Here is a 19,123-nt window from a genome sequence, read left to right on the forward strand (position 1 = left end):
GCAGCAAAACGGCAGGAATCAGGATGCAAACCGGGGACCAAGATTCCAGTACATGAGCCTAAAAGAGCCATTCATTCAGCCCACCACACCATACAAATAACAACAGAAATAACTGCTTACGTCCTGTCAGAGCATAATGGAAAAAAACTAGAAATCAGCAGCAAGAGAAACTATGCAAACACATGGAGATTGAGCAATATTGGGACACTGAAAAAATAAAGGGAGACTTAAAGACTTCCTACAATAAAAGGAAAATGAAAACACTATAACAGAACCTTTGGGACAAAGCAAAGGTAATTATAAGAGAGAAGTGTATAGATATTAATGTCCACATTAAATCAAATCAGAGAGTCTGGTAAGACTCAGTCAGTAAAGGCACTTGCAGCCCAGCCTGATGACCTGCGTTCAGGTCCCAGGGCCCACATGATAAAAGGAGAGAACTGACTCCTACAAGTTGTCCTCTGACCTCCGCATGTGTGCAAACATGTATTGATTGATTGTGTGTTTGCACGTGTGCGAGCATGCACGTGTGCGAGCTTGCACGCTACAGGATGAGTGTTGAGGTTAGAGAACAATTCTGAGGAGCTGTTTTTCTCCTTCTTCTCTGTGGGTTCCTGGGATTGAACTGAGGTTGTCAGGTTTGGCAGTAGGCACATTTACCCACATCATTTTTCACTAGCCCAGCACCCCCAAGTTCAATAACTATAGGAAAGATAGAAGCAAAATTAAAATGAACTGAAAAGTTATGAAGATGACCTTTTAAAATAAAGACGGGAGAGAGAAGAAAGTGCGAAGTGGGAAACGGAACATTCAAAATGTAAAGAGGAGGAAAGTGCGAAGTGAAAACAGAATATTCAAAATGTGAAGAGGAGGAAATGCGGGGAAAGGGGGAGAATGGGAGCAGAGAGCGAGGCTATAATGAGTTTCCCATTGTTAGAAGCAGAAGAGAAAAATAGAACCAACAAACTGAAAAGAAAAGAAAATAAGAATTACATATATAAAGAAATAAAAGCTATAGGTATATATACAACCCAGATACCAAAAAGAAAAGTTATTAATATAGTTACAAACACATATTTAGATTTATTTATTTGTATCTTATGTGTTTGTATTTTACCTGCATGTATGTCTGTATACGACATGTTTCCTTGGTACCTTCAGAGGGTGTCAGAATCCCTGGAACTGAGGTTACAGACGATTGTGAGCCGCCATGTGGATACTGGGAATTGAACCTGGCTCCTCTGCAAGAGCAACAAGTGCTCTTAACTGCTGAGCCATCTCTCTAGCCCCTTAATAATTTTTAAGATTAAAAAGTATTGTCTCCCTGGGGGTAGTTGTGTAGGCAAAAGTAAGAAGTCCCTACTTAGATACATCTGTACTTCTTACTCTGTTTTTTGTGCTCTGAACCCCTTGGCTAGAACTCGGGCTATGGGATGTTTACTGGTTTGTTAGGGATTGTTGTCGTTGTTTTCTGTGTTGCTTACTCCTCAGGCAGTGAACGTGTGGACAGGGTGGGCACAGAGTCTGGTCACAATAGCTTTGTTCCCTTGCTCACTAGTGCAGGGAACCGGAGTTCCCTAGGCTGAAATCTGCTCCAGGGAGCTGCAGGCCTGGTGGATTTTTCGGGTGCTCCCTGAAGCCCACACCCAGAGTAGGGCACGCACTACTGTCCAGGAAGTGCAGTGTGTCAGTTGTCACATACAACTCTGTTTTCCTGAGGCCGGGACCATCTCCTGAGAGTGAACAGAGACACTGTGCTGTGCCTTTTGGCTATCAGGCTGTGGAAACAATAGACCCCATGAATTGGAATTTCCCAAGGAGTCTCATGCTGGGAGAAAGAAAAGCCTGAAACCTGGTGTCAGGCAGAAGAATTTGTCTCCCAGGAAGGTATTTCATACATGTTCCTCTCTCCCCTACTCCTCCCGCCCCCACATGCTCATACAGGGACATAGACACTTGGACACCAACAAGGACACAGACTGGAACACAGATACGGACATGGACATACACATATAATAAACAAATCAATAAAATGCAAAAGAAAAAAAAAACTTAAGAGATTGTATAACAACAGAGCTGTACCCATGAAGCTGCAACACTATGGTCACCTACACAAGAAACCACACAGTGATATGTCAGTGTGGACAGGGGAGCTCTCACAGGGCTCCACTACAGGCAGCTAAGAGACTACTACTTTAGGGATGAGCTTCCTATAGGTTATCTGATTCCAAGTTGTTGGTCCTGAACACATGTACATATGAGCATAGACTAAACAGACACAGAAAGTTGTATAAATGTGTGTGTGTACATACACATATATGTATTTATGTAACAATAATACTTGAAGAGCTCATGACTTTGAGAGGTAATGGGGGCACAAGAGGAATTGCAGTTGGGGAGAGGGAGGTGGTAGGAATAATGTGAATACAGTATTCATGTATGAAATTCTCAGCAACAACAACAGTTGAGAGCAAGCCAATCAGCAGCATTCGTCCATGGTTTCTGTTTGAGTTCCTGCCTTGGTGTCCATGACCTGTGATTGGGACATGTAAAGCAAAGGAACCCCTCCAAACAGAGTTGACAAGATTTGACACAGGTCTGGCTTGTCAGCTCACCTTGTAAGTGCCACTGGAATCAAAACAGCGGGTCAGTGATGGATGGAACCACATCTTGAGCAAGACTGCTTCTTTAGAGTTTCCTCTTGTCCTCTATTCAAACCTAAATCTCATATCAGCACCTAGAAGGTGGACTGGAGCCTCTGGACCTCTTTGCTCCTTCCTGGTGTGGCCACATTGGATGAACCTCTTTCTCCACTTTTCACTATTACTTCTCTTTAATTGGCCTACTGAGGACGAGTGGCTGAACGTTGCTTCTTAAGTCAGGTAACAAGGTCAGTCCCCAGACATAATTGCGTGTGTCACCTCAGTCCTGACTCTCTTCAGTGGCCATCCCACCTCTGGTTTTAAAGGGAAAGAGATCTGCATTCTGTACTGTGTCTCCAACCCAGATCCCACTGCATATATTTTTCGGTGATACAGCTTCTGTGGTGGTTGGACGGCACATCCGTGGACCACATGGCAGACGCTGGCTTGGACACCGTGGCAACACTTGCTTTGAGTTACAAGCAAAGAGAAGACAGAGAAGCAAGCTTGGGTGTGACCTTCTCAAAGCTGCCTTCTCATAGAGCACTGTGCTTTCACACTGGGGCAGGCAGAGTGCTTCTTCAGTGCCAGCGTGCCACACAGCTCCAGATCAGCTAAGTTCAGCCTGCCTTTCTTCAGTGTTTCTATGCCCATTTTGTTCACTGCCTCTTCTTCCTTCCCTTTCTGTCACTCCTCCTCTCTGCGGATGGGTTGTGCTGCCTGCCCAGTTCGAATGGGCTTTAGCTAGCCCTGTCTTCTGATAACCAGACTTTCTGTATCTATCCAAGGGTATCTGTTTGACATTAACCATCAGTGTGTCCCCTCAAACGCCCACCACAGAGATGCAAGGAAGGGGCTGCTACTTGCTTCTAAGCCACCATTGTCTCCTCCTTAATTAATTTTTAACTCTTTCTGCAAGATGAAAGACAAAATCCCGGGGGGCCCTCTGGGATACTACTGGTTCTGTGACAGTTGAACTCACACTGCCAGGTGCTGGGATTGTCAGTCTTCTCCTAAAGTGGAAACTCCTTCAGGGGTGTGGGTTGAAGAAGCTGTGTCTACAGGACACTCTGCTGCTGTGCGATGTCTTTCTGTATGCTGTGAATATATGTTGCTCTCATTGGCTAATAAATAAGCTACTTTGGCCTATGGCAAGGCAGCTTAAAGTCAGGTGGAAAATCCAAGTAGAGATACAGAGAGAAGGGTGGAGTCGGGGGAGATGCCACCCCGCCACCCAAGGAGCAACAAGATGCCAGCAGACCAATAACACCATGGCCACATGGCAATGCACAGATTAATAGGAATTGGTTGGGTTAAGTTATAAGAGCTAGCTAGCAAGAAGCCTGAGCCATAGGCCATACAGTTTGTAATTAATACAAGCCTCTGTGTGTTTACTTGGGACCGAGCAGCTGCAGGACTGTGCGGGACACAGGAGAACTTCCATCTATATTCTGCTCATTTAAATAATGTCACTTCCTGTTGCTCCTTATTGTTCAGATGTCCTCAGTTTAGTTTATTACATCATCAGGGGTGTTTATCTTTCCACATTCACAGCTGGGAATCTTCCATATGATATCGCTTTGCCTGTGTCTCATAAGCTATTACCAAGTAATGCTGATATTAATATTCTCATCATTGCTAATTTATGATTAATTCTTGCTTATAATTATAGTCCCTTCTTTTATCTAAAATTCATTTAGGGAAGCAGTTTGGTTGCCAGTTGGTATGATTATCATTGTGTGTTCACTCTCTTGTCTTTAATTTCCAATTTTTTGATTGTCTAGAAGAATAATCTGTGTACTTTCTATCTTGAGTTTGAATGAATGTCTTCTACTCTAGCCTGATATAGGGTCAGTTCTTGTACAATGGACTTTTGAGTGGTGTGAATGTCATGTCATGCTGAGAAAAACATCTTACTAATGACACTCAGCTCTTCTACATCCTCATTACTGTGGCCTGGCCTAACTCTGAGACAGGAACATTTCCTACTTCACTGTCACCGTGTCTGTTTCTCTATGTTTATAAAGCTTTTGGCTTACCCAACCTAGATGCTGGGCTCTCTGGTGCAGGTCTTACATCTTAGTTACTGTTCTCTTGCTGTGATGAACTACCCTGACAAAGATGGGTTTTGTTGGGCTCACAGTTCCAGAATACAGTCCATTATGGCAGGGATGTCATGACAGCAGGAGCTTGAGGGTGCCGGTCACAAAGCGTCCCCAGTCAGGAAGCAGAGACCGGTGAAGCTGTGCTCCTGCTCAGTTCCTTCCTCCACTTCCCCAGCCCGGGATCCCAGCCAGAGAATGGCACCACCAACAGTGGGGTGGTCTTCCTGCTCAGCTAACACAGGCAAGGTAACCCCCACAGACATGCCCAGAGGCCCATCTAGTGATTCTATATTTTGTCAAGCTTACAACACCAACCACCACAGTGCTTATGGTTTCACATAGTGAGACTGTCATTGTGGAGAATATCCTTTACTAGTATAAAATATTTTTGTAACATACAGTGTTAGTTTTGAATCACATTTTATCTGATTTAACATATCCATTTCTAGCCAACACTAAACACTTAAGTGGAAATTCTTCAGTGAAGAAGTCTAAGTAATGTGCTCCAAGTTGTAAGCTTAGATATTTTTGATGGGACAAAGTAGAGTAGACTTGACACAATTTACTTACCCTTCCTTTGTTTTGTCTTTCACGTTTACATTTACTATCCACATGCACTTGATTTTTATTTTTAGCAAAATATAGGAATCAAATATCATTTAAAATTATATGTATACAACTGACCAATTATGTATCTCCCCCGGGGGCCCCCCCCCCCGTGTGTGTGTGTGTGTGTGTGTGTGTGTGTGTGTGTGTGTGTGTAGGCCAGAGGTCAATGTCAGAAATCTTAGAAAAAAGATTCACATTTATTTGTGTGTGTGTGTGTGTGTGTGTGTGTGTGTGTGTGTGTGTAGGCCAGAGGTCAATGTCAGAAATCTTAGAAAAAAGATTCACATTTATTTGTGTGTGTGTGTGTGTGTGTGTGTGTGTGTGTGTGTGTGTATGCAGGTACCATGGCAAATGTGTGGAGGTCAAATGAGAACTCGTGGGACTCAGTTCTCTCTGACCACGTAGGTCCCAGAGAAGGGAACTCAGGCCATCAGGATTGGTGGCATGAATCTTCCCACTGAGCCATTTCACCAGCCATTAGGAGTCTTCCGCAGTTGCCCTCCACCTTATGTTTTGAGGCAGCTTATGTTACTTTACTGAACCTGGCATTCACTTATTTCACTTAGACTGGCTGACCAGCAAGTCCCAGGTATCCCCCTGTCTCTATTTGCCCAGCATTGCCTCATGCATGCTACCCCTCCAGCCAGAGACACTACTTTGAACGGCGGGAAGAGAAATACTGATTCCTTAAATGTTCTATAGAATTTGCCAATGAAACTGTGTAAAACTGATTCTATTATTATCTGAGTTTTTAGTTGGGTTTTCTGTGTTTTAAATTATTATGCAACAACTTCTCTTTCACCTAGTTGATAGTTTCTACTTTTTATATATGGATTTGCATGCTTCGTTTACTTCTGAAGATGTGCCGGGATACATTTGAAGTGACTTTTCATTTTTATTGACTCTGCTCATGATGTTCAAAGCTGTGAGGTGATGTTTCCTTTCCCAGGATTCCTGGCATGGATGTACATGTGGATTCTCTCTTCTCCAACAGCATTCATTACTAGTGGTGTATCCACTTACGAGGTCAGTCACCGGAAGCCAGTCCTACTCAGGTTGTTCCTGTCTTGTTGTAGCAAACAAGGCTGAAACGAATATCCTCGTCCCTGACTCTTACACTTTCTATAGGCCCTATTCTAGAACGTGTTCGGCCAGGCTTGGAGATGTCCACACTGTTCTGCGGCTTTCTTCTGAGCTTTCCTCCTTTGTCCGTACTTAATGATATGAGAGTCTCTCAGCCTGGCCGTGGTGCAAGAAGTTGACATTGTTTTCTTTCTCTGCGTACCGTTGAAGCTGACTGCTTTTCATAAATCGTATGTCTGGTGGTTAATTACAATTCCTATTTATTCATATATTTCACCTATTGTGTTATTTCTGTTTTCTAGAATTCAATTACTGGTTTATTGTACGTGTTGTGAATATTTGCTTCATGTATCCACTTTTGTGAACACGTGTGTGTGTGTGTGTGTGTGTGTGTGTGTGTGTGTGTGTGTGTGTAAATGGATGTGGGCACAGGTATACCACAGCGTATATGTAGAGGTCAAAGGTCAACCCACAGGCATCCATCTTCTCCTTTTACCACGGAGGTCCTAGGATCAAAGGGAAGTCATCAGGCTTGGTGTCAAGGGCCTGAGCCAATCTCAACAGCCCCATGTGCCTCCTTTGAAAGGATACTTTTTGACAGAACTTGACGTTTTTAGTGTAGCCAATATGACCTTTTTCTCTTGTGACATTTGTCCTCTGCATTCCTAGGGAAGGGTTGTCCCACCCACAAGGCCATGGAAATAGTCTTTCAAAGTTTTGTCTAGTCATTTCAAATAGATTTTGAAACCTCTGAGGTATATTCTTATCTACAGTTCACTTGGAGAGCCACTAGAAATCAGGGGCTGAAATCTTTTTTCTAACACTGTCAGCCAACGCTACTGTATAGCTTATTCCTATTTTTTTAACCAACTTGACATGTCATCATTAACACCAGTCAGTATTTCCTGTCTGGCTATATTTGTTTTAGTGCATTCTTTTCCATTCCTACCTCAATGATCCTCTGTTTTAAAGACTGGCTTTATAGTATAGGAAATTTGAACCACTCTATTCCTTTGTGAAATATTGTTTACCAACTTTTTCTCCATATTTACTCCTTTAGGATCACCTTATTTCCTTGCATAAAAACAGTTATAGGATTTTTGATGAATATTTAAAATGAATGTAAAATACTATTTCTTTCGGAAGCCTTCAAAGTATATTATGTTGCCTTCTCTGTGTATTATTCATCTTAGAAACAGCAGGGTAGATCCAAAGTCTAGTGGAGCCTGAAGTGTATGTAACCTGGGGTCCTCTCTAAAGATAGTCATAATTATGAATGCAACATTGGATGCTGTGCTTTGGGAGTGGCCTGTACCGGGGAGGTACTTGAACCTCCAGCCTGTGGTAAACCCTCTTCAGGTAAGTAACATCACACAGAGAGATCACCATAGAAAATTGTGTCTCGCCCTCTGCTAGAATAATCTATTTGTGACTTGGAAACTACTTAAGTGGTAGAAACAATAAAATAACAAAGTTGTAGCTGTAGTTTTCAGTGAGTGTCACATAATACCACAGCCTTGACTTTTCTGAGATAGCGTGTCACATTTGATGACCTCAGGGTACATTGTGAGCATTAACTAATTAAACCTCATAAAACCCAAGAGACTTTGGAAAGAGAGATGTAGCATCACCTTGCCCAGTTCTGAAATGCAGCCATCTCTGGGGACGGTGGCAGCTGCTTAATAATAAGCTTCAACACCTCACAACAGTTTAGCTAAGACAATTAGTCATTGTAGTTAGTAATTGTCTTGTGAGCATTAGACTATCAAATGGTTAAGTCACCAGGATTATTAGTTCATTGTAAATCTAATCCATTCTTTAAATTTTCTAGAAATTTTATTGTAATTGTAAAAAATATACATATAGAGTAGGTCATGTTCTTAGGTTTTCTTTTAGGTCTGTTCTTCAGTTTGAAACTTAAAATAAGAACTACCATTTTAAAATACAGAGTGTAGCTTAAAACAGGGAGCAAAACTAATCAATAATAGTAGAAGTCAGGAATAGGTGTGTCCACTCCCCAGGGGGATGAGGGAACCTTCCAGATCATGGAAATGTTTTGCATATTCACCTCAGTAGGTGTCACGCAGAAGAGACCTGTGTAGAAGCTGCTTGACTTCACCACCCTTCTGTGTTTATAACAAAGTGAATTAGCCTGTGAAAGCATGCCAGACTTGTCTTCATGAAAGTGCTAGGCAGCCCAGCACAGGACACACTCAGGGGCTAGAGACACCTTAGGTTTTACTTTCCTTGAAGCATCTTTCTTCAGAAGGATTCTGTCCTTTCTCAGGACACTTCTTCATGGCCAGTGAGCTACATTTCATGTCTGGATATGAGTCTCTCCCATCAGTACTTTCTGAGAAACCTCTTCAGGCATCACCTTTTTCTCTGAGACTCTCACTGCGTTTCACTTACCCACATCTTTGTCAAAAGTAGGGAGAAGACATTCGTGGTCCAGTAGCTTGGGTTGAACAGTGTCTGTAGGAGTCATCCTGGTGATGAGCGTTGAAAGATAAGCTAGCCAGAGAAGGAAGCGGAGAGAATCACGAGCTGTCCTGGACTCTGCAGTGTCTGATGGGTCAGTTAAAACTGTAAAGGCAGAGCAGCTTTCTCACACAGACTACATCCCTGGGACATTCGAGGACCCAGGGTACCTCATGCCTACAAGCAGAGCGTCTGTGCTGCTCTGAGCTGTGACCCATCAGAGGAGGAGAGCAGAAGTCACTGCTGAGGTCCCTCAATGGAGCAGGCCTAGGTGAGGCAGGAGGCAGGAGGCAGGAGAAACATCCCTACTGTGATTATCTCACATGCCTGGCTAGGGCATGGATGACTTGGAGACAGAAAGGAGGGGAGGAGAGAGAAGGCAGAAAGAGGGAGAGTCTGCGAGGGAGGAGGCCTTTGTATGGTAAATAGGCGATTTTCCCATTGTAATTTTTGTAGATGAAGCCTGTAAAGAATGCCCAAATTCCTTACTTGGCAGAGCATATTATAACAACAGCTCAGCTCCAGTTCTCATTTAGAAAATAGAAAAGGGAGCTGACATGGTTGCATACAGCTATAATTCCAGTGCTCTGGAGGCTGAAGTGGGAAGAGTGTGAGTTCAAAGCTAGCCTGGGCTACATAGCATGATCCTGACAAAGGATTAGAGAGGGCAAGAAAGGGCCTTGGGGTTGAGGGTAGAAGGTAGGAAAGGAGGAAGAAACTAGGGAAAGGAAAAGAGGGAAGAAATGCTAATACCCGTGTCACTGGCGGACCTTAAGTTGACGGCATTTCCAAAGAGGAACAGCCCTTTCCTAATCTTTGGCATTCAGAGAGCACTGTATAGTAAATTGTGGTATTTCCATCTTCTAATTTAGGACTGTTTCAAAGCCTGCCATCCAAGAAGTTGTTTATAAACTTCAAAGGGGCCTGACATCAAAGGAGCCTGTTACCCAGAGCTCGGCAGAGGCTGGGAACTCCTGCATGTCGGGCGCATGCCCTTTGTGTGCATCATTTCATCTGTGCAGCTTCCCTGGGGGCAGCATGGTGTCATCTTCATCATGTGGACGAGGCAGAGGAGGGCTGAAGAGGAAGTAGCCTAGAATCTGAGTGTCAGCGCCAGGATCAGGGTGGGCGGCAGACCCCCATGCTCTTTTCCGGTTTCTCTGGAATAGACAGCTGCAGATGCACCGTTACTTAAAAGCACTTGCTCATGCTCCCCAGCTTCCTGTGGTGTTGTGGGTTGCTTATCAATTACTTTCTGCCCTTACTCTACCTTTTTTTTTTTTTTTTTTCCAAAGATACTGAAATCAAGAGCGACAGCCAGGGTTCTCAGAAGGTAGCTGAGGAACTGGGGGTATTTGCTTCTTCAGAGGCCATAGTGGAGACACAGGTAAGGGACACTCCTTGCCCAGGCCTGAGGGATGGGGATGGGCCTGGGGATACTTGTGACACTGACTGGGGCTTTGGTGTTAGGATCACCCCTGAATTCTGTCATCTACTGCAGAAAGGCCCCACTTCACACCAAGGCAGTGAGATTGCATCCGTTGGTAATGGGCAAAGCCTCGTGGGCACGCTCTAGAATGCAGGCCGGGATGGAACTTCATCCTGTGTTTGTTACCTTCCTCATTACTCTGACAACTACATGGCAAAAGCAGCCTTGGCAACGGGGATTTAGTTTGGGCTCGCAGTGTGAGGAGGCTATAGGCTATCATGGCGGGGACGGCACAGCTGAGGGAGTGTGAAGCCGTGGGAGTGTGAAGCGGCTGATCACACTGCCTCTGAAGTCAGGAATCAGAGGAGGAGAGATAAATACTTGCTTCCTCCTCCTCCCCTTCCGGAATTCAGTCTGGGACCCCAGCCCATGGGATGGCGCCATCCATATCCAGGGTAAGACTTCCCTTCTGTGGAAATGCCCTCAAAGATACACCCAGAGGAGTATCTTCTAGGTGAATGCTAATTAACTATCACAAGTCTATACCTTGTCAACTTGATACCCAAATATGTCACCTTTAGCCATTACTCTGTACTGATGGTCCTCAAAGGTTCATGGCCATCTCATATGAAAAAGTGCATTTAATGTATTTCTTGAGCTCCCATAGTCTGTAACAGTCCGAACACTGTTCAAAAGTCCAGTTCCCGTGGAAGAAGATTCAAGGCAGTCTTTTACCTGTGAGCACCTACAGAATAAAAAAATATTACATACTCCTAATATATGCCAGCACAGGTAAAATCCCTCTTCTGGTAGAAAGGACTAGGGACAGAGCAAGGGAAAACCAAAGCAAAACGAAAGCCCAGCAGGGCACACAACAGATACTGCTGTTGTGTGCCCAGTACCTTGGGCTCCTGGTGGTATCATCTGAACTCCAGCAATCCTGGGTGGTGCCGCTCTTCCAGCTCCGCCACCTGCAGCAACGTGACATTTCTTCTAGGCCAGCTCCAGTCTGTGCTTGCGACTTAAGTGAGTTTTCCATAGCCCCGGTGTCTCCAGATCCTGATGTCTCCTTGCAACTGAAGCATCATTATCCCAGTGTCATACAGCGATCTCTCAGGGACACCCTCCAGGGCATCTGACCCTGCCACACGGTGCCTGGCCTCTGTGACTTTCTGGAACCTAGTGCAAGTCTCCGTGATCCCATAACTCTTGTATTTTATATATTTGTAAAGCCAGCATCATGTGAACAACACTGCCAAGTTCTGTTCCCAGCTCAAAACATCACCATCTCCTCTCCACCTTCCTTCCTGAACATCCCCTGACTAGAGGAGGCTAAGGCGGAGGAAGCTGCTCATGGGAAGCTGATTAGGCAATCTAGAGTCTCTGAAGAAACATCCAGGCTCCACACAGTCAAATGCACCAGCATGCTCCTGCCTGCCCTGGTTGGGCCTTGCGACACCACAGAGACGCCTGTCACTGCTTCCTGGAGAGGTAGCAGGCTTCACTCCACTTGTGTGATTTCAGGATGAGCTTCCCTTTACCTTCTCGCTGCCAGTGTGGCTCAAACGGAGCAAGTGGTGTGTTGCTGCCCGGACCTATACCGGGGATGAGTCCACTCGAGGGAGTTCTGAACTAGTCATGTGATGAGGTAGATATGGCTAATGGGTGGACCCAGGGATCCAGCTACTGCTCCATTTGAGTTACCGGTGTCTAAAAATGCCTGTATTTGAGGGGCAGGTTCTAGCTCCTCATACACTCATGTAAATCAGTGCATGTCCCTTTGTCCTCAGGAGCTGGGCCACTCAAGTCCCCTCCTTAGAAGACCTCAAGAAGTGGGTCAGACTGGTGTGGGTGAAATGAATGGGTTCACCTTTAGGTTACTGCTAATATCCTGGCACTAATTCAGCACCTAACATGGGTAGACTCTAAGCGGGACTGTATAGTTCCATCAACTTGTGGTTGACTGACTCCTTCAGGATTGGGGGGAGTTGAAGAACTATGGTTTCTTGAGCCCCAGCACCTCCTTTCCCCCTCCTTTATAGCCTTATACCATAAAAGAAAAAGTACCCCTTGCCAATCAACACACACACACACACGCATACGCACACACTAATATTAGAGAGAAGGAAGGAGGAACCGAGTCTTCGCACTAGGTCCCCTGGATTATCCTCCCCAATTTTCACATTGTGCAAATTTTCATTCTCTATGGAAGAATGCTTGCTGGTTGCCCCAAGCCACAAAAAGTGTCAATGTGTAATAATTGGGTATCATATTTCAAGTACCGTTTTATCCACATGGATCCAGTGATCATAATGGTCAGGCACCCTGCTAAGTGCTGAGGGAACCCCCAAAGCAGAGTTTAGCCCCAGCCTGCGAGAGGTTGTATGTAATGGAAGGAGGCTCTTAGTGAAAGGCATGGAGAAGATGGAAGACGCCAAGAAGAGAGGACCAAAAGAAGAGCAGACACTTTCAAAGAAGATTGGAGGGCCTGGATAATGGAGGGAAGTGAAACTCATGAGTGGCATTTCAAAGAAAGACAAGAGATCTCTATTTGTGTCTAAAATGGAACACTTTATGTGGTGCTGCAGTAGACATCACATTTACTCTCCTCAAACAACCCCCCCCCAAAAAAAAAGGTCTGAAATACACGAAACAAGCATTGTCAAGATAGTACTCTCTCTGTGATAGCAAAGGATCCTGATGTCATTGAGATGGGAACAAGGTGAGTGAATCTGTGATTGTCCCACCCTACTGGCCTCAGAAAGTTTCCAGGCCACCTCGCAGCACATAAGAATCAGGCAAATAGCCACAAAGACAGATCAGTAAGTCCACAGAGACTAGAGCTTGAAAGACAGACCAGTGGAGAGGAGAGAGCTGCCCGGAGAGTGAGCAGTGCCATCCATATGGGAAGGATTGCTTTTCAGTCTTCAGCAGAGCACTGGTCAGAGCATGCGGGTAAGGAAACTACTGAGGTCAGACATGAGCAGTGAACCGTCCCAGGGGATCAGAGCCAGCAGTACCTAAGGCTTACAGGCTGGGAATGGTGTCTGGACTCAACCAACTTGACCGGGCATGGGGAAAGTACACATGTGTAATGAGAATAGTTAGTTCTAGAGAAAGCACCATTCCAGGTCTCTCTAATGACCCAAGAACCAAAAGGTCAAACTGTTTCCAAGTAACTTAACTGCCTGGAGATCAGAGGGCAGAGCTAGTTAGCCACTAGTTAATCATAGAGGCCAGGCAGTAGAGGCACACACCTTTAATTCCAGCACTTGGGAGGAAGAAACAGAAAGATCAGAAGTTCAAGGCCACCCTGGGCTACACGAGATTGAACCAGTCTAAATAGAGCTGGGCAGTGGTGGCTCTCACACCTTTGATCCCAGCACTTGGGAGGTAGAGAGAGGAATTTAAGGAGGGTGGAGACAGGATTTTCCCCCCACCCCCCCATTCAGTCCGAGATTTTATAGAGGTAAGAAGTCTCTGGTGCCTGGCTGCTCCGCTTCTCTGATCTCCAGGCAAGCTTTATTTGTTATAAACACAAAATATCACACAACACAAGATTACTGACTAGATGTGTGCAGTGGCCTTCCCTTTGAAGACAAAAAGGCCAAAACATGAAAAGTGAAGTTATACAGTCATTTCACTGTTTGAGGTGTAGGGTCGGAGTGGTCAGGCATGGCAGTGCATGGATCTAATCCTAGCACTTAGGAGGTGGGGTCAGAAGCACAAGTTCAAAACAAACTTGAGACAGATACAGAGTTGTAGGCTAGCCTGGGCTGCATGATATACTGTCTCAAAACAGACAAAGTTTCACAAAGCAAGCCAATATTTTTAAAAAGGATGATAGTCATGGTTTAAGATGATCTGTTCTGGAAATACAAGACTGTCTAAACATGAAAACAATCAATATATTTTATTATATTAACAAATAAAAACAAACATTTCCCTCATAAATCCAAAAAAGGAATTTGAAAATTTAGCATCCATTCCCCTTAAAAACTTTCAGAAAATTAGGAATAATGGAATTTAATTTGATAAAGTACATTTAAAAAGACAGTTAACTTGTTAGTTAATGGTGACAGATGAACTCTCTTCCTCTCTCTGACTTTGTTCACTTACCACCTCAATTCAACATTGTACTGATGGGCTAAAGCCAGTGTACGAAAATATGAAAAAAAAAATCAGTATTTTAAGGAAAGTTAAGACTGCATTTTGTTATGATCATTTATGTAGGAAACACACAAAACAGCTATAGTATTAGTACTTATTTAGCAAACTTCAAAAATGTATACATGTTGATGCATAAACATCACTTTGTCTTGCATGAATTACATTCTTGCTGTTGTGACCCAATACCTGATGGAAACAGCTAACAAGAGGAAGGAATTGTTTTGACTCAGTATCGGTGGACTCATTCCATAACCACTTGGCTCCATGTTTCTGGGCCTGTTAAGAGACAGAACCCCAATGCCGCAGGAGTATGTGACAGAGAAGCTTCTCTGGTAGACAAGAAACAGTGAAAAGAAGAAGGTTCACCCTTTGCTGGCTTTCTCCTTTTATTGCATATGGACACAAACCCATGGGATTGTGCCACCCACATTTTCAGGGTTCTTCCCCTCTTCATTTTCTCTCAAAATGCCTTCACAGACATGCAGGATCCATCACAACCTCCTAGCTGAGTCTAAGGCCAGTCAAGTTGACACTGAAAATTAGATGTTTATTAATATCTTTATATAAAGCAGCACACAAACAGAAATAGAAACACATACCATTTAGAATAGTAAAAATATAGGGAAGTTGCATGAGTCTTAAAATGTCTTATTAATAAAAACAAACCCAAGCCAGGTATTGGGGTGAAATGCTGGAAGATCAGAGAGACAGAACAAGCCACAGCTAACCTCACCTGGCCAACTTCTCAGCTGATCTTGTTTCCTCAGACTGGAAGCCTCTGTGTCCTCATATCTGAATGGCTCTCAGCTGAACTGTGCTGCTTAAAACCTAAAAGCTTAACCAGCCAAATGCTTCTAGTTTCTGGTCTTCACGCCTTATTTACCTTTCTGCTTTCTGTCATCACTCCCTGGGATTAAAGGCGTGAGTCACCCTGCCTGGCTGTTTCCAATGTGGCCTTGAACTCACAGAGATCCAGAGGGATTTCTGCCTCTGGAATGCTAGGATTAAAGGTGTATGCTACCACTGCCTATCCTCTATGTTTAATATTGTGGCTGTTCTGTTCTGTGACCCCAGATAAGTTTATTAGCATGTACAATATTTTGGGGGAACACAATACCACTACAGAGAAGTCTAACAAAAGATGTTTAAGATCCGTCCACTGACAACTGCTAAACCTTTCTGAAAAAAGAAATAAACCAGTGAGATATCCTTTACTCATAGATTTGAAGACTTGATATTTGTCAAGATGTCAGTTTCCCAAATTGCTCTATAGATTCAGCAAGACCCTAGTCCAAATTTAGCAGTAATACTATGGAAATTAAAACAAAATTCATATGGAAAGAGAAAGGACCCTTAGCAGTCAGGAAATTTACAATAAAGTTGTAGGATAGAAACAAACTGGCTTCAAGATAGATTTTAAAACTCTTGTATTTAGGTAACATGGTCCTGATGTCAAGGTCAATCCAAAAAAAAACAAAACATCATGATAGAAATGAATATGAAATTGGAGTGAATACTTCCCAGAAGAAAATTTCTAAATGAAATGATATTCAACCTCCTCAGTCATTAGAAATGCTCAATAAAAGTATAATCAGGCACAACTATGCATTAGTAGGATGATCAAAAATTAAAAAATTAAGCATTCTAAATTTTGATGAAGGTGTGTAGGAATTGTGGCTCATTCACACATGGATCATACTTAACAACATGAGGGAATAAACTACCAGGATGTTTGAGAATATGGATGATTTAATTTTTTAATGTCAAAAGAAATAGAAGTCAACCCCTCTCCCAATAAAAGCATACATACAATTCCAAGAAACACAGACCAATCTGGTGACAAAGAACAGATGAGTGTTTCCCTGTTTTCAAGACTGCAAGCAGTGGGCACAGAGAGATGCAGAAGCTTAGGGGAGTGAGGCATATGCTCATTATTCTGACTAGGGTAATCTTTTTATAGATATATACACAAGTTAAAACTCAGAAGGCATATTTTATTTATTTAATTAATTTATTCATTGGTTTTTTGAGACAGGGTTTTTCTGTGTAGCTTTGCGCCTTTCCTGGATCTCGCACTGTAGACCAGGCTGGCCTCGAACTCACAGAGACCTACCTGCCTCTGCCTCCCGAGTGCTGGGATTAAAGGTATGTGCCACCACCGCCCGGCAGAAAGCATATTTTAAATGAATGCAGTTTATTGTATATTAATTATACTTTAGTAAACCTGATTTTAAAAAAAGCTTGATTACACAGAATAATAGAGGCAACAACTAACATCTAGAGACAATTAGGAGGTGCCTGTACTGTCCTGAGCATCTACCAGTCTACCATATACCTCTTCCCTCTCCCTTAAACAAATCTTATGAAGTGGAGAGGTGGATGCTGGTTTGTTTCCTTTTAACAGATGAGGAAACCGGGCCTCCATCACTTTCTCAATGCCTCCTAGCCATTAGCAGGGACACTGAGGTCTAAACACTGGCTACTCACTGTAGAGCTTGAGTTCTTGGGTTGGTTGATTCTTATGTCTTCTCACTGTCCTCTGCAGGAGAAACAGAGTGAAGAATCTTCCTTTGATGATATGCTGTCAGGAACCGTCACTAGATTGTCTGATGAAATGCAGGTAAGGTTTGTGCATGTACAGGGCCTTTGCTGCCTGCTGGCTGGTGAGCTTCCCTCCTTCCCCTTCAGCCTTGGTGTGCCCTTTCCTCCTCTAGCCCTCCACTGCCTCTCCCCAATGCATAGCTACTGTTGGCCTTGGGTTAGCTCTGGGTAACTGTGACAGTAATTCATCCCTAATCTCATACCCTCTGCACAGCTCAGACTGCAAGTTATATTTTATTTGTGTTTCAATTATTTGTAACAATTTTAGTAATCATCTTTTCTTCTGTGCCCAAAGAGAAACTTTGGAGAGAGAAAATGCCTATTAGAGTACCTCCTCTGTTCTGTTCACCCCCCTACATACACACAGGTACATACCATCTGATATATGCAGATATATATCATATGCACACACATGCCCAGGTATGTACACTTTAGTATGTGCACTTATGTGTAGCTGGAAATTTTCCTGTGTCCCACCCAGTTCTGCAGCCACTCAGACCCAAGTAAATACACAGAGGCTTATATCAATTATGAATTGCATGGCCATGGCCTGTGGTTTAATTTTCTTGCTAGCTGGCTCTTATAACTAAATTCAGGCCATTTCTATTAATCTATATGTCACCATGTGTTCCATGGCTTTACCTGTGTGCCATTGCATGCTGCTCCCTGGATAGTGGGATGGCGTCTCCTCTGCCTCTTCCTTTCTTCCTGTCTTTCTCCTGGATTTCCCACCTGCCTCTATGCTGCCTTGTCATAGGCCAAACAGCTTTATCAACCAATCAGAGCAACACATTCACAGCATACGGAAAGACATTCCACAGCACTTCCCCTTTTCTGTCTAAAGTTAAAAGGGAAGTTTTAACTTTAACACAGTAAAATTACATCTAATAGAACAGTTATCAAGCAAGAATTATAGTTTCACTTATGTGCTTCTTAGGGTCTATAACAGTTCCCTCTTGTTGCAGGCTCAAGCCAAGCTTCATTTGGTTAACCAAGGTTTACTTGGTAGCACCTTCCTCTTTGGCTGTCCTTAGGGCATCTTTGTTACTTTCCTTCATCCCACTTACACCCTAACACGGTTCCTCCATCAAACTGGTTCCACTCATGCCGTATGTCATCTGTTTCTTGCCCATAAACTGGGGAGTTTCGAGATCCCAATGCCCTGTGGTCCTACGCAGGGTTCTGACCTTCTAAGGGGCAGAGGAAGGCATTGTAGTTTCTTGAGTAGGAGACTGACATGATCTGCCCTTTCCAGCCCAGTGACAAGAACAAGGCCAACCCTCTCCCGGATTCCAGAGGGCCTCCTAGTGACAGGCTGCTGCACTCTGCTGTCTCTAGAAGCTTGAGCATCTCTGAGGGAGGCCCAGGCCAACAGAATGAGCAGATCCATGAGGGCAAGGGGCAAACACTGAATGTTGCTTCTGCCTCTCAGAGCTCTGTCAGGAGGCCAGACCCCCGCTGTCTAATCCCCTGGTACTGACCAACTCAGGAGTTTGCTAGGAGGGAGAGAGTCACTTTCTTCGGGGCTAGCCCTGAACTGGAGCATGGGCTGGGACTGAAGCACTAATGACTCAAGGTCTGTCCTCCAGGCTGTCTGCAGGGTGGCAGACGGGGTCCTGTGCTATCGGCAAGGAAGAGTGGGGGTGGGGCAGCAGGATGTGCTGTCAGCCAGAGGTGGCACTGTGTGGGGACAGGTCCACTTCTACATTTGCTGCTGGACCTCTGTCACTTAGTGTCCATCAGCGCCCCAAGAAGAGGGCTAAAGGCTCCGACTCACTCTGTCGGGAGCACCCAGGAGAGGAGAGTCACTGAGGATGAAGTCCATGGTGGAAAGCCCCTCCCTGAAAGGCCTGTGTTGGTGACCTTTCTCACTTCCTTTCTCTCTGCCCTGAGGCTCTTGGGAGCTGCTGAGCCCTGGAGCTTAGGTTTGCCTCCGAGGAGCCTACACTAAGACCCCTCTAACCCTCGGTCACTGTTATGCCCCGGGCAGGAGAGTAGAGATT

The 19,123-nt window shown here is 44.2% G+C and overlaps 1 protein-coding gene across 1 annotated transcript in view; it reads left to right on the forward strand.

The window, feature by feature from the left end:
* Nucleotides 1-19,123, forward strand: part of Cfap61 (cilia and flagella associated protein 61) — a 297,138-nt gene that overhangs the window by 54,100 nt on the left and 223,915 nt on the right. Inside the window, 2 exon segments of the mRNA XM_028881858.2 lie at nucleotides 10,216-10,307; nucleotides 17,065-17,139. Coding sequence (XP_028737691.1) covers nucleotides 10,216-10,307; nucleotides 17,065-17,139 — 167 coding nt within the window.

The sequence above is a fragment of the Peromyscus leucopus genome, chromosome 4 (assembly GCF_004664715.2).
Source record: "Peromyscus leucopus breed LL Stock chromosome 4, UCI_PerLeu_2.1, whole genome shotgun sequence".
Classification (NCBI taxonomy): Eukaryota; Metazoa; Chordata; class Mammalia; order Rodentia; family Cricetidae; genus Peromyscus; species Peromyscus leucopus.